Genomic DNA, 15,416 nt, shown 5'->3' with positions numbered 1-15,416 from the left:
TTGCCAGGGGTTAGTGAGAAGAGAGGGATGAATAGGCAGTGCATGAATGACTTTTAGCGCAGTGAAACTACTCCACGTGACTGGCCGGGCGCGGTGGCTCACGCTTGTAATCCCAGCACTTTGGGAGGCTGAGGCGGGCGGATCACGAGGTCAGGAGATCGAGACCACGGTGAAACCCCGTCTCTACTAAAAACACAAAAAATTAGCCGGGCGTGGTGGCGGGCGCCTGTAGTCCCAGCTACTCGGAGAGGCTGAGGCAGGAGAATGGCGTGAACCCGGGAGGCGGAGCTTGCAGTGAGCCGAGACTGCACCACTGCACTCCAGCCTGGGCGACAGAGCAAGACTCCGTTTCAAAAAAAAAAAGAAACTACTCCATGTGATACTATATTGGTGGGTTCATGCCTTACATGTTTGTCCAACCCCACAGAACGTACAACAGCAAGAGTGAACCCTCATGTAAAGTACAGACTTCAGGAGAAAACGATATGTCAGTAGAGGTTCATAGATTTTTTTTTTTTTTTCAGATAGAGTCTTGCTCTGCTGCCCAGGCTGGAGTGCAGTGGCACGATCTTGGCTCAGTGCAACCTCCACCACCACCTCCTGGGTTCAAGCAATTCTCTTGCCTCAGCCTCCTGAGTAGCTGGGAGTACAGGTGCCTGCCACCATGCCTGGCTAGTTTTTGTATTTTTAGTAGAAATGGGGTTTCACCATGTTGCCCAGGCTGGTCTCGAACTCCGGACCTCCCAAAGTGCTGGGATTACAGGCATGAGTTACCGAGGTTCATAGATTCTAACACATGTATCACTGTGGTACAGGATGTGGTCAGCAAGGGAGGTTGTGCAGGGGGGTGGGAGGGAGGGGGATATAGGAGAACTCTGTATTTTCCACTCAACTTTGCTGTAAACCTAAAACTGCTCTAAACAAATTGAGCTGTTATCCTACTACTCAAGAGGCTAAGGGGAGGATCACTTGAGCCCAGGAGTTTGAGACCAGGCTGGGCAGCGGAGTAAGACGCCGTGTCTACAAAAAATTTTAAAATTAGCCAGGTGGCCAGGCGTGGTGGCTCACACCTGTAATCCCAGCACTTTCGGAGGCTGAGGTGGGTGGATCACCTGAGGTCAGGAGTTCGAGAACAGCCTGGACAACATGGTGAAACCCCGTCTCTACTAAAAATACAAAAATTAGCCGGGCGTGGTGGCGGGCGCCTGTAATCCCAGCTACTGGGGAGGCTGAAGCAGGACAATTGCTTGAACCCTGGAGGTGGAGGTTGCACTGAACCAAGATTGTACCATTGCACTCCAGCCTGGGTGACATAGTGAGACTCCTTCTAAAAAAAAAAAAAAAAAAAAATAGCCAGGTGACGTGGCAGAAGCCTATAGTCCCAGCTTCTACAGAGGCTGAGGTGGGAGGATCACTTGAGCCCGGGAGGTCAAGGTTGCCGTGAGCTGTAAGCACCACTACACTCCAGTGTGGGTGACACAGCGAGACCCAGTCCCCACCCCCACAAAAGAAGTCCTTTTGGGGATATTTAACTGCCTTTCACAAATGTGTCTGACTCATAATCTGTCTCACCATCTCAAGTCACACAGGCTAAGTAGAAACACTTTGCCAAACACCAGAATAACAATAATACGTTTTTCTTTTCTTTTTTCAGACAATCTTGCTCTATCGCCCAGGCTGGAGTGCAGTGGTGCAATCTCAGCTCAATGCACTCTGCCTTCCAGTTCAAGCAATTCTCCTGCCTCAGCTTCTACAGTAGCTGAGATTACAGGCGTGTGCCACCACACCTGGCTAATTTTTGTATTTTTTTCCTCTCAAATCTTAATTTTATTTTTTTCCTCAACAAGACCAAACTTGTAAATAACCAAGATTGTTCATGGTTTCAGACTCCTTTTTTTTTTTTTTTAAGTTCTAGGGTACATGTGCACAATGTGGTTTGTTACATAGGTATACATGTGCCATGCTGGGTTGCTGCACCCATTAACTTGCCATTTACATTAGGTATTTCTCCTAATGCTATCCCTCCCGCGGGCCCCTACCCCACAACAGGCCCCAGTGTGGGTGTGTGTTGTTCCCTGCCCTGTGTCCAATTGTTCTCATTGTTCAGTTCCCACCTATGAATGAGAACATGCGGTGTTTGGTTTTCTGTCCATGTGATAGTTTGCTGAGAATGATGGTTTCCAGCTTCATCCGTGTCCCTGCAAAGGATATGAACTCATCCTATTTTATGGCTGCATAGTATTCCATGGTGTATATGTGCCACATTTTCTTAATCCAGTCTATCATTGATGGACATTTGGGTTGGTTCCAAGTCTTTGCTATTGTGAATAGTGCCACAATAAACATACGTGTGCACGTGTCTTTATTTATTTATTTTTGAGACAGTTTTGCTCTTGTCACCCAGGCTGGAGTGCAATGGCTTGATCTCGGCTCATGGCAACCTCCGCCTCCGGGGTTCAAGTGATTCTCCTGCCTCAGCCTCCCAAGTAGCTGGGACTACAGGCGCCTGCCACAATGCCCAGCTAATTTTTGTATTTTTAGTAGAGAAGGGTTTTGCCATGTTGGGCAAGCTGGTCTCAAACTCCTGACCTCAACTGATCCGCCCGCCTCAGCCTTTCAAAGTGCTGTGCTGGGATTACAGGCGTGAGTCACTGTACCCAGCCAACTTCATTTTTTAAATTTTTACTTAAAAATAATATAGGCCAGCTGGGCGTGGTGGCTCACGCTTGTAATCCCAGCACTTTGGGAGGCCGAGGCGGGCGGATCACGAGGTCAGGAGATCGAGACCACGGTGAAACCCCGTCTCTACTAAAAATACAAAAAATTAGCCGGGCGTGGTGGCGGGCGCCTGTAGTCCCAGCTACTCGGAGAGGCTGAGGCAGGAGAATGGCATGAACCCGGAAGGCAGAGCTTGCAGTGAGCCGAGATTGCGCCACTGCACTCCAGCCTGGGCGACAGAGCGAGACTCCGTCTCGAAATAAATAAATAAATAAATAAATAAATAAATAAATAAATAAATAATATAGGCCAGGCGTAGTGGCTCATGTCTGTAATCCCAACACTTTGGGAGGCCGAGGCGGGCAGATCACCTGAGGTCAGGAGTTTGAGAGCAGCCTGACCAACAAGTTGAAACCCCGTCTCTACTAAAAATACAAAATTAGCCAGGTGTGGTGGCGTGCCCCTGTAATCCCAGCTACTCGGGAGGCTGAGGCAGGAGAATTGTTTGAACCCAGGAGGGGGAGGTTGCAGTGAGCCGAGATAGCACCAATGCACTCCAGCCTGGAGAACAACAGTGAAACTGTCTCAAAAATAAATAAATAAATAAATAAATAAATAATAATACGGACAGGATCTCCCTATGTTGCCCAGGCTGGTCTCGAACTCCTGGACTCAAGGGATCCTCCTGCCTCAGCCTCCCAAAGTGCTGGGTTTACAGGCAATGAGCCACTGCATCCAGCCAACAATAATATTGTATATTTATTTATCATTTTTTTTTGAGACGGAGTCTTGCTCTGTTGCTCAGCTGGAGTGCAGCGGTGCAATCTTGGCTCACTGCAAGCTCCATGTCCTGGGTTCATGCCATTCTCCTGCCTCAGCCTCCCGAGTAGCTGGGACTACAGGCACCTGCCGCCACACCCAGCTAATTTTTTTGTATTTTTAGTAGATGGGGTTTCACCGTGTTAGGCAGGATGGTCTTGATCTCCTGACCTCGTGATCCTCGTGGCCTCCCAAAGTGCTGGGATTACAGGCGTGAGCCGCCGTGCCCGGCCAATATTGTGTATTTATTAAGCACTTGTTTGCATGTCTTTCTGCTAAGCATTTCACAGACACCACCTCATGAGCTCTTTACGTGAGTCCTATGAGATAGCAAGTGTGAAGCTCCCGTAATGGAGGACTAAGGCCCAGAGAGGTGAAGCCATTTGCCTGAGGTCACACAAATGTGAAAGGGTGAAACTGGCAGTCTAATCTATGTGGCATGTGACCGCCCCTACCAAATACTTTGTGCATTCCACAAGTAGTTATTGGCCAGGAGCAATGGCTCACACCTGTAATCCCAGCACTTTGGGAGGTGGAGGCAGGTGGATCACCTGAGGTCAGTAGTTCAAGACCAGCCTGGCCAATAAGGTGAAACCTCAACTCTAATAAAAATACAAAAAATTAGCCAGGCGTGGTGGCGGTCACCTGTAGTCCCAGCTACTCGGGTGGCTGAGGCAGGAGAATGGTGTTAACCCAGGAGGTGGAGCTTGCAGTGAGCCTAGATCACGCCACTGCACTTCAGCCTGGGTGACACAGCAAGACTGTCTCAAAAAAAAAAAGTTAAAACAGTTGAATCCAGCTACCTCTGCAGTGTCTCATGCTAGCTGCTGTCCACAGGAGACCAGACTCCCAGCTAACCCACCTTTCTGAAAGAGGGCTCCAAAAATCACAGGCTCCAGCAGAGAAAACAGGAGTTTATTATCAGATAGTGGAGATGGTGGGCCTCAAGTTTGGAAGCTGGGGGATTTAAGGGCCGGATTAGTGCCCCTACAAATGTTGGGTCCCTCAAGATCATGGTTAGGCTCATGGCCATGGAAGAAAAGTAAGTTCACAGAGGTGGGGTCTCCAGACAGGAGTAAGGCACACGGTGTGGGTGAGGCTGACATCCCCCTCTTGTTTTCATCCTGGGGCAGGGAGCAGGAGGCTCCCTCTGCAGCCACTGCCTGGTCCAATCCTCCCAGGCAGGGCTGTCATTGTGCCTCAGCACACGCTGAACACTGAAGGAGCCTGGCCTTGGTACTTCTCATGGACTGTCTTCAGGATGGGTATGAGGTTCTCAAAGGTTGGGCGGAAGGACGCCTCTGTCTCCCAGCAGTTCTTCATGAGATGATAGACCTAGAAGGAAAAACCAGGGCTGGTGAGGGCTGCCCTCTCCACGGCAGGATGGTGGGGTCAGGGAAAGACAAAGGAAGTCTCACCTCACAGGGACATTTGTTGGGCCGTGGCAGCCTCTCCCCTCGTTCCAGCAACTCGGTGAGTCTCAGAACTGTCATCTGACCCTGAGCAACGCCTATGAGCTCAAGGAATTTCTACCGTATAAACAAGACAAGCTCTTTTCAAGAGGCAATGAAAGCCAGGCACGGTGGCTCATGCCTGTAATCCCAGCACTTTTGGAGGCTGATGCAGGTGGATCACCTGAGGTCAGGAGTTCGAGACCACCCTGGCCAACATGGTGAAACCCCATCTCTACTAAAAATACAAAAATTAGCTGGGCATGATGGCGGGCGCCTGTAATCCCAGCTACTTGGGACGCTGAGGCAGGAGGATCGTTTGAACCTGGGAGGCGGAGGCTGCAGTGAGCCAAGATTGTGCCATTGCACTCCAGCCTGGGCTACAAGTGTGAAACTCCGTCTCAAAAAAGAAAAAAAAGAAATCACTCTGCAACTTCGTGAAATCAACTGCATGGGTTCTAATCCCACCTCTTACACCTCTCAGCTGTGTGACTTTGAATTTGAGTTCACTTCTCTGGGCCTCAGTTTTCTCATCCGTAAAATAGGGTAATAACATCTGCCACCCGGGATTACTGTGAACGTTAAACTAATATTCATAGAGTAAGCCTGAGTCAGGTGTTTGCTGTTATTATTAAGCCTCACAGCAGATTGTTCTTACTGTCCAGAATTTTTTTTTTGAGACAGTCTCTCGCTCTTTCACCCAGGCTGGAGTGCAGTGGCACGATCTCAGCTCACTGCAACCTCTGCCTACCGGGTTCAAGCAATTCTCCCTGCCTCAGCCGCCTGAGTAGCTGGGATTACAGGCACGTGCCACCACGCCAGGCTAATTTTTGTATTTTCAGTAGAGACGGGGTTTCCATGTTGGCCAGGCTGGTCTCGATCTCCTGACCTCGTGATCTGCCCGCCTCGGCCTCCCAAAGTGCTGGGATTACAGGCGTGAGCCATCGCGCCCGGCCTATGCCTTTTTTTTTTTTTTTTTTTTGAGACGGAGTCTCGCTCTGTCACTCAGCTGGAGTGCAGTGGGGAGATCGCTCACTGCAAGCTCCGCCTCCCGGGTTCACACCATTCTCCTGCCTCAGCCTCCTGAGTAGCTGGGACTACAGGCGCTGGCCACCACTCTCGGCTAATTTTTTTTGTATTTTTAGTAGAGACGGGGTTTCACCGTGTTAGCCAGGATGGTCTCGATCTCCTGACCTCGTGATCCGCCCGCCTCGGCCTCCCAAAGTGCTGGGATTACAGGTATGAGCCACCGCGCCCGGCCGGGCCTATGCCTTTCTAATTGCTCTAGCAAACTCCAGGTGGGGCTGCGGGCCTGGCTCTCACCGTAGGGGGGCTCTGGCTGGAGTCACAGTGCGTCAGCAGCTCATACAGGGTCACCCCGAACGACCAGACATCGGACGCATAGTAGAACTTATACTCCTTCAGGCACTCTGGGGCATACCTAGGGGGAGGGGGGCACTCAGGCCTCGGGGGGACTGCACTGAGGGTTTGGGGATCAGACCAGGCTGAAGCCCTCACCGGAGACTTAAGGACCCTCTGGGCTCAGTTCGGACCCACCCTTAAGAGCGCAGCCTGAGCGGGGCGATGTGCTCATTGGCTAGGCCGCTCATTGGCTAGGCCGGGTTAACCCCGCCCACCAGGCCAAGCCGCACTCTATACACCGCCTCTTGCCTCCATAGGCCCCACCCCCGCACGGCTAGGCCCCGCCGCACTTCACTGGGATCATGCCCTGTCATGATACCCAGCATCCGTCTACTCCACCCCGCCTGTTCCAAGTGACCCCAGCACCCCCTCAGACTGCACCCCGCCTGGTCACCAGAACACGGGGCTGTCCCCATCCTCGCGCACGCGGTAGTACTCGTGGCCTTCGGGCACGGCTTTGGCTAGGCCAAAGTCCCCGATCTTGACCAGCCTGTCGTTGTCCAGAAGCACGTTGCGCGCGGCTAGGTCTCGGTGGATGTAGTGCTGCGCGTGCAGATAGGCCATGCCCTGGGGGCAGGGCAGGGCTTGTGAGTTTCAATGGGGCGGGGTTCGGCCGGGGGCGGCGGCAGGACCTGAGCAGCCAGGAGGGCTGGGGGACAGTCAGGTCAGGCCGGTGGCTCCCCGGCCGCTGGAGAGGGCCGGATGGCACGTGGCACCAAGCAAAAGGAGGCTGAGCCAGAAATTAGGGACGGAGCTAGACGAGCAAAGCTGGGCAGGAGGGCGAGTTGGGAGGGGCCGAGCCTGCTGTGCGTGGTCCCTTGGGAGGAGGGGGTGTGGCCAAGCGAGCCGAAAAATTCGGAGGTCAGTGCAAGGACAAGAGGGCCTGGGCAAATGAGCAGGGGCGGAGCGTGAGAGCCGACTGCACCGGATCGCTCTGGCCAGCGCAAGCTGAAGAGGAAGGGGCAAGCTCCGTAAGCAGGGGCGGGGCCGACCAACCTCGCAGATCTGCTGGGCGAAGAGCAGCAGCTGGGCCAGCCCGACGCTGTGCCGGGGCAGGTAGTCTCGGAGGCTGCCCAGGGGCACGTACTCCATGACCAGCTGCAGCGACTTCTCGCCTGCCGCGGAGAGGGGCGGCCCCGGTGGGGGACGATAAAGGGCGGGCCGGGGACCGCCTACCCTGAGCCCAGCAGAGCCCCTCCAAGGTCGGAAGGGAAGGCCAAGACCCGCGCACACTAGACCCAGTCCTCAGGTGGGATGGACACATCTAGAACCCCATTCTCACTTGAGGGAGCTGCTGGTGGCTCCCGTCCATCCTGGCCCCAGCAGGTAGCACCCCCTAGATGGGAAGGAGGCAGCCCGGCCACGCTCACCCAACTTCCAAGAACCGCATATGGCAGCCTGGGGTTGAGTCTCTAATTGGCTAGGCCAGACTGGCCCCGCCCACAAGGCCACACCCATGCTCTAACCATGCCCCCTCGAGTCTCTAGGACTCGCCGGGTCCCGCCCACCTTGGTCCTCGCAGCAGCCCTTGTACTTGACGATGTGCTCGTGATAGAGCGTGCGCAGAATGTCAATCTCCTGCTTCCAGCCCAAGCGGTGCTGGGGGCCGCAGTCTGCCTTGAGGGCTTTCACCGCCACCATCTCGCCAGTGCCGTCGTTGGTCGGATCGTAGCAGTACAAGCTGACCTTGCCGAAGTGACCCTGGTCGGGCGCACACGAGGGTCAGCTCCACCTCCCCAATCCCTGCACCACTCCCCATCCCCCGATTTCCCGTGCCACTCCTCCAGGCAGATCCTTTCGGAATACCCCAGGCCCCGCCTACTCCGCGCTATTAAGACTCCTTGGCACCTAGGCCTCCCTCAAAGCAGAGGGTCCCACCCACATCTCCTGAGAATCACCTTAGGTAGGAATTTATCCTCAACCCCCAAACTCCTCCCCGACCAGGTGGGCCTTTTAGCAGTCCAGGCCCCTCCCTCACCTCGCCCAGATCTCGGATCTTTTTCAAATAGCGCTTGTGGAAAACCGTAGGGTCTGACGCCAGTGAGTCCGGGTTCACAGTCAAGATGTCAGCAAGATCTGGAAGAGCTGCGGTGGGTAAAGGCCTGACCCCGATCCTTTCCCCAGCAGGCCCACACTTGGGAGTCACAAAGCCAGCCACAGCTACCCCAGGATCCGATTCCAGAGGTAAGAAAACTTTTTCCTGCAACAGCTGAAAGAGTCCACTTATTGTACAAAATGATGCAGAGTTGGCTGCATCAAAACTGACACCTGTTTGGGAGGCCGAGGCGGGAGGATCACTTGAGCTCAGGAGTTCAAGACCAGCCTGGACAACACGGTGAAACCCCTCTCTACAAAAAAGTTAAAAAAAAAAAAATTAGCCAGGTGTGGTGGCGCATGCCTGTGGTCCCAGCTACTCAGGAGGCTGAGGTAGGAGGATCGTTTGAGCCCAGGAGTTTTGAGGCTGCAGTGAGTCTGGGCCACAGAGAGAGACTGTTTCTTAAAAAAAAAGAAAAAAAAGAAAGAAAAAAAGAAAAAACAGAAAAACCTGACATCTGGAAGTTCTGAGATTGGGTAGAGGGCACAGATACTTCATAGAGAAAAGAGAAAAAATGGCCAGGCGTGGTGGCTCAGACCTGTAATCCCAGCACTTTGGGAGGCCAAGGCAGGAGGATCCCTAGAGCCCAGGAGTCTCGGGCTGCAGTGAGCCGTGATCGTGCCTGTGAATAGCCACTACACTCCTGCCTGGGCAACACAGCAAGACCTAGTCTTTAAAACAAAAAAAGAGAAAGAAAAATGTGATATGACCAGTTGAAAATGGCATATTAGGCCAGGTGTGGTGGCTCACACCTGTAATCCCAGCACTTTGGGAGGCTGAGGAGGGTGGATCACCTGAGGTCAAGAGTTTCAGACCAGCCTGGCCAACATAGTGAAACCCCGTCTCTACTAAAAATACAAAAATTAGCTGGGTGTGGTGGTGGACACCTGTAATCCCAGCTACTCGGGAGGCTGAGGCAGGAGAATTGCTCGAACCTAGGAGGCAGAGGTTGCAGTGGGCCGAGATCGCACCATTGCACTCCAGCCTGTGCAACAAGAGCAAAACTCCATCTCAAAAAAAAAAAAAAAGAAAAAGAAAAAGAAAGTAGGTCAGGCACAGTGGCTCACGCCTGTAATCCCAGCACTTTGGGAGGCTGAGGCGGGTGGATCACGAGGTCAAGAGATTGAGACCATCCTGGCCAACATGGTGAATTCCCATCTCTACTAAAAATACAAAAATTAGCCCGGCGTGGTGGTGGGCGCCTATAGTCCCAGCTACTCGGGAGGCTGAGGCAGAAGAATTACTTGAACCCGGGAGACGGAGGTTGCAGTGAGCCAAGATTGCACCACTGCACTCCAGCCTGGCGACAGAGTGAGACTCCGTCTCAAAAAAAAGAAAAAAGAGCATATTAATTTTTTTAAGAAAACAATACAAAAATTTTTTAAAAAGAAAAAAAAAACTGCAATGGTCTAATTCTCCAATCCAAAGTTGTGTCTCTCCCCAGCCAAAACATTAAGGAGGCCAGGTGCAGTGGCTCACGCCTGTAATCCCAGCAATTTGGGAGGCTGAAGCAGATAGATCATTTGAGGTCTAGAGTTTGAGACCAGCCTGGCCAACATGGCAAAACCCCACCTCTACTAAAAATACAAAAATTAGCCGGGCATGGTGACACACGCTTGTAATCCCAGCTACTTGGGAGGCTGAGGTAGGAGGATTGCTTGAACCTGGGAGGTGGAGGTTGCAGTGAGCCAAGATCACGTCACTGCACTCCAGGCTGGGCGACAGAGCAAGATTCCATCACAAATAAATAAATAAATACATTAATGAGAGCTCAGGGCAGCCAGGCAGGGCATGCTTATGAACGCCACTGCAAGAAATTGGCACACACCACAAACCACTGTGCAGAGACCTCTCGTGCGCTGTAGGCATACAGCAGGGATCCCAGCCCCCTCCCACTTCCCCAGGGTCCCAGCACTGGGACAGAGCTCACTGTGGGGCTGCAGCCGGGTGAGGTCACGCAGGATGGTGCGGAATGATGGCCTCTGGGTTGGCTCATAGGTCAGACACTGGCTGGTGAGTGTGGCCAGCTCTGGGCAGGAGGGCTCAGGCAGCCGGTGCTGCCTCTGGTAGAAATGCTCCTTCTGTTGGGAAAGGGACCCAGAGAAGTCAACATCCTCCCTTCGCCCCCACCCCTTCCCCAAGAGGCAAAGTCAAGTCCTCAGAGTGGACCGCCAGGTGCCCGCTCTTATCAGTCCCATTATACAGATGAGGCAACTGAGGCTCCACAAAGTGGGAGGATGTGCTCACAGCTGCAGAGCCAGGACTGGGACCCAGGTCCAGTGATTATGCAGAGCTGGAGTGTCACAGTCAGCCTCCTGCCCCGAGGTCCCCTCCCGCCCCTCCTGTAGACCACAGCTCAATACACTGAAGCCTCAGCCTTTGCACGGGCCATGCACTCTGCCTAGGCTGCCCTTCCTAGCCAGGCTCATTGGCATAATTCTACACTTAGATAAAACCTCTTCTGGGGCTGGGCACTGTGGCTCATGCCTGTAATCCCAGCACTTTGGGAGGCCGAGGTGGGCGGATCACCTGAGGTCAGGAGTTTGAGACCAGCCTGACCAATATTATGAAACCCCGTCTCTACAAAAAATACAAAAATTAGCCGGGTGTGGTGGCATGCGCCTGTAATCCCAAGGGAGGCTGAGGCAGGAGAATCGCTTGAACCCAGGAGGCGGAGGTTGCAGTGAGCTGAGATCACGCCATTGCATTCCAGCCTGGGCAACAAGAGTGGAACTTCGTCTCCAAATAAAAACACCACACTCACGAACCTCCTCTGGGAAGCCTTGTCTGACCCCACTGCTGGGTGAGGCGCATCCTCAGCCCCTCTTCCTGACTCTGCAGCCTGGGCGTCTCCCATCGCTGCCCTGGTCACTCTGCCTAAAACTGAAATCAAGTCTCTTACTTGCCTTCTGTGTGCCAGGCACAAGTGACTTCCACAAAGACCTAAAAAGGCTGGGACTACATTGAGCCCTGGCGAGTGGCCCACCTGCTGGTAGCCCAGAGAGACTTGAAGTCACGAGGCCAGAGGGGAGGCAGCTTTGAGCTCTGATTCTGTCCTCTGGATTTCTTGGAGGGGCCCCCACTGTGGGGAGGGCCCAAGGGTCTCCTAGACATACCTCGGAGGGGTTGCGGCTCTGCAGAGGGGCCTCTCCGTCAAAGCAGATCTCCAGGAGGGTGGCGCCAAACCCCCACTTGTCCATGGCAGTGCTTAGGCTGTTGGGCCCACCTGGTAGGCATTCGGGGGCCATCCAGGGGATCCTCTCCACCCGCTCTGGGAGGCCAAGGTCAGAGGTCACCAAGTGTGAAAGGAGCAGGGGAAACTCCCCCACTGTGCCACAGTCCCTTGGGTACTCACCCTCCCTGGAGAGGGCGCCCAGGCTCACGCCGGGATCACTCAGCTTGATGAAGGGGCTGGTGCCCTCTGCCAGCCCCAGCCGGGCCAGCAGGATGTTCCGGCCACACACATTACCATGAACAAGGTTCTTGTTCTCCTGAGGTGGGCAGGAGAGGGGGTGTGGCCACTCAGGAGGGGCACAGATGCCAACCCCAAACCTGGTCCCCATAAGGACAGCCAATGTGAAAAGGACAACTGTGACCATCACTGGGTTTCTGTTTTGTTTTTTGGGGGGTTATTTTTTTCTTTTCCTTTTTTTTTTTTTTTTTTTGAGACAGGGTCTCACTCTGTCTCTCAGGTTGGAGTATAGTGGCACAAACATGGCTCACTGCAGCTTCAAACTCCTAGGCTCAAGCCTTCCAAGTAGCTAGAATTACAGGTGCACATCACCACGGCCTGGCTAATTCTTAAATTTTTGGTAGAGACGGGGTCTAGCTATGCTGCTGCCCAGGCTGGGGTGCAGTGGTGTGATCATAGCTTACTACGGCCTCAAATTCCTGGGCTCAGGCGATCCTCCCACCTCAGCTTACTGAGTACCTGGGCCTACTGGTGCAAGTTACCACATTGGCTAATTTTTTTTGTATTTTTCATAGAGGCAAGGTTTCGCCATATTGGCCAGGCTGGTCTCAAACTCCTGACCTCAGGTGATCCACCTGCCTTGGCCTCCCAAACTGCTGAGATTACAGGTGTGAGCCACCACGACTGGCTATTTGTTTATTTTTTAAAGAAGGGACCAGCTGGGCATGGTGGCTCACGCCTGGAATCCCAGCACTTTGGGAGGCTGAGGCGGGTGGATCACGAGGTCAGAAGTTCCAGACCAGCCTGACCAACATGGTGAAACCCCATCTCTACTAAAAATACAAAAATTAGCTGGGCGTGATGGCAGGAGCCTATAATACCAGCTACTTGGGAGGCTGAGGCGGGAGAATCATTTGAACCCGGGAGGCGAAGGTTGCAGTGAGCTGAGATCATGCCATTGCACTCCAGCCTGGGTGACAGGGCGAAACTCCATCTAAAAAAAAAAAAAAGAATAAAAAAAGATGGGGTCTCGCCCTGTTGCCCAGGCTGGTCTCGAACTCCAGGGCTCCTGGCCCTCCCTGACAGACCCAGGCCCCACACACAGGCCACACACCAGGTAGCTGAGGGCACTGGCCAGCTGCTGGGCCACCATCATCTTCCAAGCCATGGGCACATGGCCCCGCTCCCTCCGCAACCACACATCCAGGGGTCCGTGCTCCACGTACTCTGTCACCATGATATCTGTAAAGACACAGCTGTTCTGGGGCAACCTGCCTGCTTCTGCCCTCTGGATGGCGGGGAATGTGGGGAGATGCCAGGGAGGGACTTGGCATGTGGCTGGGGATGTGTCAGGGCAGAGGTGTGGGTGGAGTTTGGTCTGGGTTGAAAGTGAGTTTGGGGAGAGAAGAAATGCGGAATGCAGCAGAGGCAGCAGTGGATGAGGGCATTGGGGTCCAGGTGGGGTGGGGCATGGAAGAAGTTGAAGTTCAAGAGAGAAAGGTGGGCTGGGCGTAGTGGTTCACGCCTGTAATCCCAGCACTTTGGGAGGCTGAGGCGGGTGGATCACCTGAGGTCACGAGTTCAAGGGCAGCCTGCCCAACATGATGAAACTCCATCACTACTTTTTTTTTTTTTTTTTTTTGAGACGGAGTCTCGCTCTGTGGCCCAGGCTGGAGTGCAGTGGCGCAATCTCGGCTCACTGCAAGCTCCGCCTCCCGGGTTCACACCATTCTCCTGCCTCAGCCTCTCCGAGTAGCTGGGACTACAGGCGCTTGCCACCACGCCCGGCTAATTTTTTTGTATTTTTAGTAGAGACGGGGTTTCACCATGGTCTCGATCTCCTGACCTTGTGATCCACCTGCCTCGGCCTCCCAAAGTGCTGGGATTACAAGCGTGAGCCACCACGCCCGGCCTGAAACTCCATCACTACTAAAAAGAAAAAATACAGCCGGGCGCGGTGGCTCACGCCTATAATCCCAGCACTTTGGGAGGCTGAGGCGGGCGGATCACAAGTTCAGGAGTTCGAGACCAGCCTGGTCAATATGGTGAAACCCCAACTCTACTAAAAATACAAAAAAATTATGGTGAAACCCCATCTCTACTAAAAAGACAAAAAAATTAGCCAGGCTTGGTAGTGGGCGCCTATAGTCCCAGCTACTTGGGAGGCTGAGGCAGAATGGTGGGAGATGGAGCTTGCAGTGAGCTGAGATCACATCACTGCACTCCAGCCTGGGCGATAGAGCAAGACTCCGTCTCAAAAAAAAAAAAAAAAAATTAGCTGGGCGTGGCGGCACATGCCTGTAATCCCAGCTATTCGGGAGGCTGAGGCAAGAGAATTGCTTGAACCCAGAAGGCGGAGCTTGCAGTGAGCCGAGATCACGCCACTGTACTCCAACCTGGGTGACAGAGTGAGACTCTGTCTCAAAAAAGTTAAAAAAAAAAAAAAAAAAAAAAAAAGAGATAAAGGTGGCAGGGTACAGTGGCTCATGCCTGTATCCTGTCACTTTGGGAGGCTGAGGCGGGAAGATCCCTTGAGCCCAGGAGTTTGAGACCAGCCTAGGCAACATAGTGAGACCCTATCTCTACAAAAAAATTTTAAAAATCAGCCGGGTGTGATAGCACACGCCTGTCATCCCAGGTGCACAAGAGGCTGAGGCGGAAGGATCGCTTGAGCCCGGGAGGTCAAGGCTTCAGTGAGCCATGATGGCACCACTGCATTGCAGCCGGGGCAACAGAGGGAGACCCTAGTCTCACAAAAAGAGAGATAAAGGTGAGCCTACAAAGTAAGCAACTAGGGATGGGGGGGATGGGCATGGATAAGCAGAGGCTAAGGGCTTGAGGTTGGGGTATAAGTGATGTTTGGGTACCAGAGTAGTCAGAGGGATGTGGGTCAGGGTGTTGGCCAGGGTCCAGGGGAAAGTGGGGGAGATGCACACACACACAGGGGGGTTGAGGGATGGGTGGGTCTAGGGTTGTTCCATACAAGGGCTTTATTTTTTTTTATTTTTTATTTTTTTTGAGACAGAGTCTCGCCCTGTCGCCCAGGCTGGAGTGCAGTGGTACAATGCTCACTGCAGCCTTGAACTCCTGGGCTCAAGTGATCCTCCCATTTCAGCCTCCCAAGTAGCTAGGACTACAGGCACAAGTCACCATGGCTGGCCCTGATTTTTAAATTTTTTGTAAAGATAAGGTCTGGCCATGTTACCCAGGCTGGTCTTGAACTCCTAGGTTTAAGCAATCCTCCCACCTCTGCCTCCCAAAGTGCTGGGATAGGTGTGAGCCACCACACCTAGCCTATACAAGGAGTTTTGAGCTACCTGCAGAGGAAAGGAAGAGGTGGGGTTAGGCAGGGTTGGATGTGCAGGGGCTGAGGTCTAGGAGGATCAGCACACATCAGCGGTGGAGTGTGCCTGAGGCCATAGTGCTGATGGGGCCAGGGGCAGATGGGGGCTGGACTGTAGAGGTTGTTTGGGAGGTTGATGGAAATGGGGATGTAGTT

At 53.3% G+C, this 15,416-nt stretch overlaps 1 protein-coding gene across 8 annotated transcripts in view; it reads right to left on the bottom strand.

Moving 5' to 3' along the window:
* Window positions 1-4,431: 4,431 nt before the first annotated feature.
* TYK2 (tyrosine kinase 2) overlaps window positions 4,432-15,416 on the bottom strand; it is a 28,195-nt gene continuing 17,210 nt past the window's right edge. For 5 of the 8 annotated variants that reach the window (XM_030820881.1, XM_030820882.1, XM_030820877.1 and 2 more), the window contains 11 exons: window positions 13,032-13,159; window positions 11,861-11,996; window positions 11,622-11,776; window positions 10,436-10,586; window positions 8,389-8,495; window positions 7,919-8,111; window positions 7,407-7,525; window positions 6,805-6,977; window positions 6,312-6,429; window positions 4,956-5,066; window positions 4,432-4,872 (listed from right to left, as the gene is read on the bottom strand). In XM_030820881.1, the coding sequence (XP_030676741.1) occupies window positions 4,738-4,872; window positions 4,956-5,066; window positions 6,312-6,429; window positions 6,805-6,977; window positions 7,407-7,525; window positions 7,919-8,111; window positions 8,389-8,495; window positions 10,436-10,586; window positions 11,622-11,776; window positions 11,861-11,996; window positions 13,032-13,159 (1,526 nt within the window). In that variant the 3' untranslated portion in view covers window positions 4,432-4,737. The remainder of the gene's footprint in view (window positions 4,873-4,955; window positions 5,067-6,311; window positions 6,430-6,804; window positions 6,978-7,406; window positions 7,526-7,918; window positions 8,112-8,388; window positions 8,496-10,435; window positions 10,587-11,621; window positions 11,777-11,860; window positions 11,997-13,031; window positions 13,160-15,416) is intronic. The other 3 variants (XM_030820883.1, XM_030820878.1, XM_030820880.1) reach the window with 1 other exon arrangement.

Source organism: Nomascus leucogenys, chromosome 10 (genome assembly GCF_006542625.1).
Source record: "Nomascus leucogenys isolate Asia chromosome 10, Asia_NLE_v1, whole genome shotgun sequence".
NCBI lineage: Eukaryota > Metazoa > Chordata > Mammalia > Primates > Hylobatidae > Nomascus > Nomascus leucogenys.
Note: the sequence above shows the minus strand (reverse complement) of the source record. Positions and strands in the feature narration are given on the sequence as shown.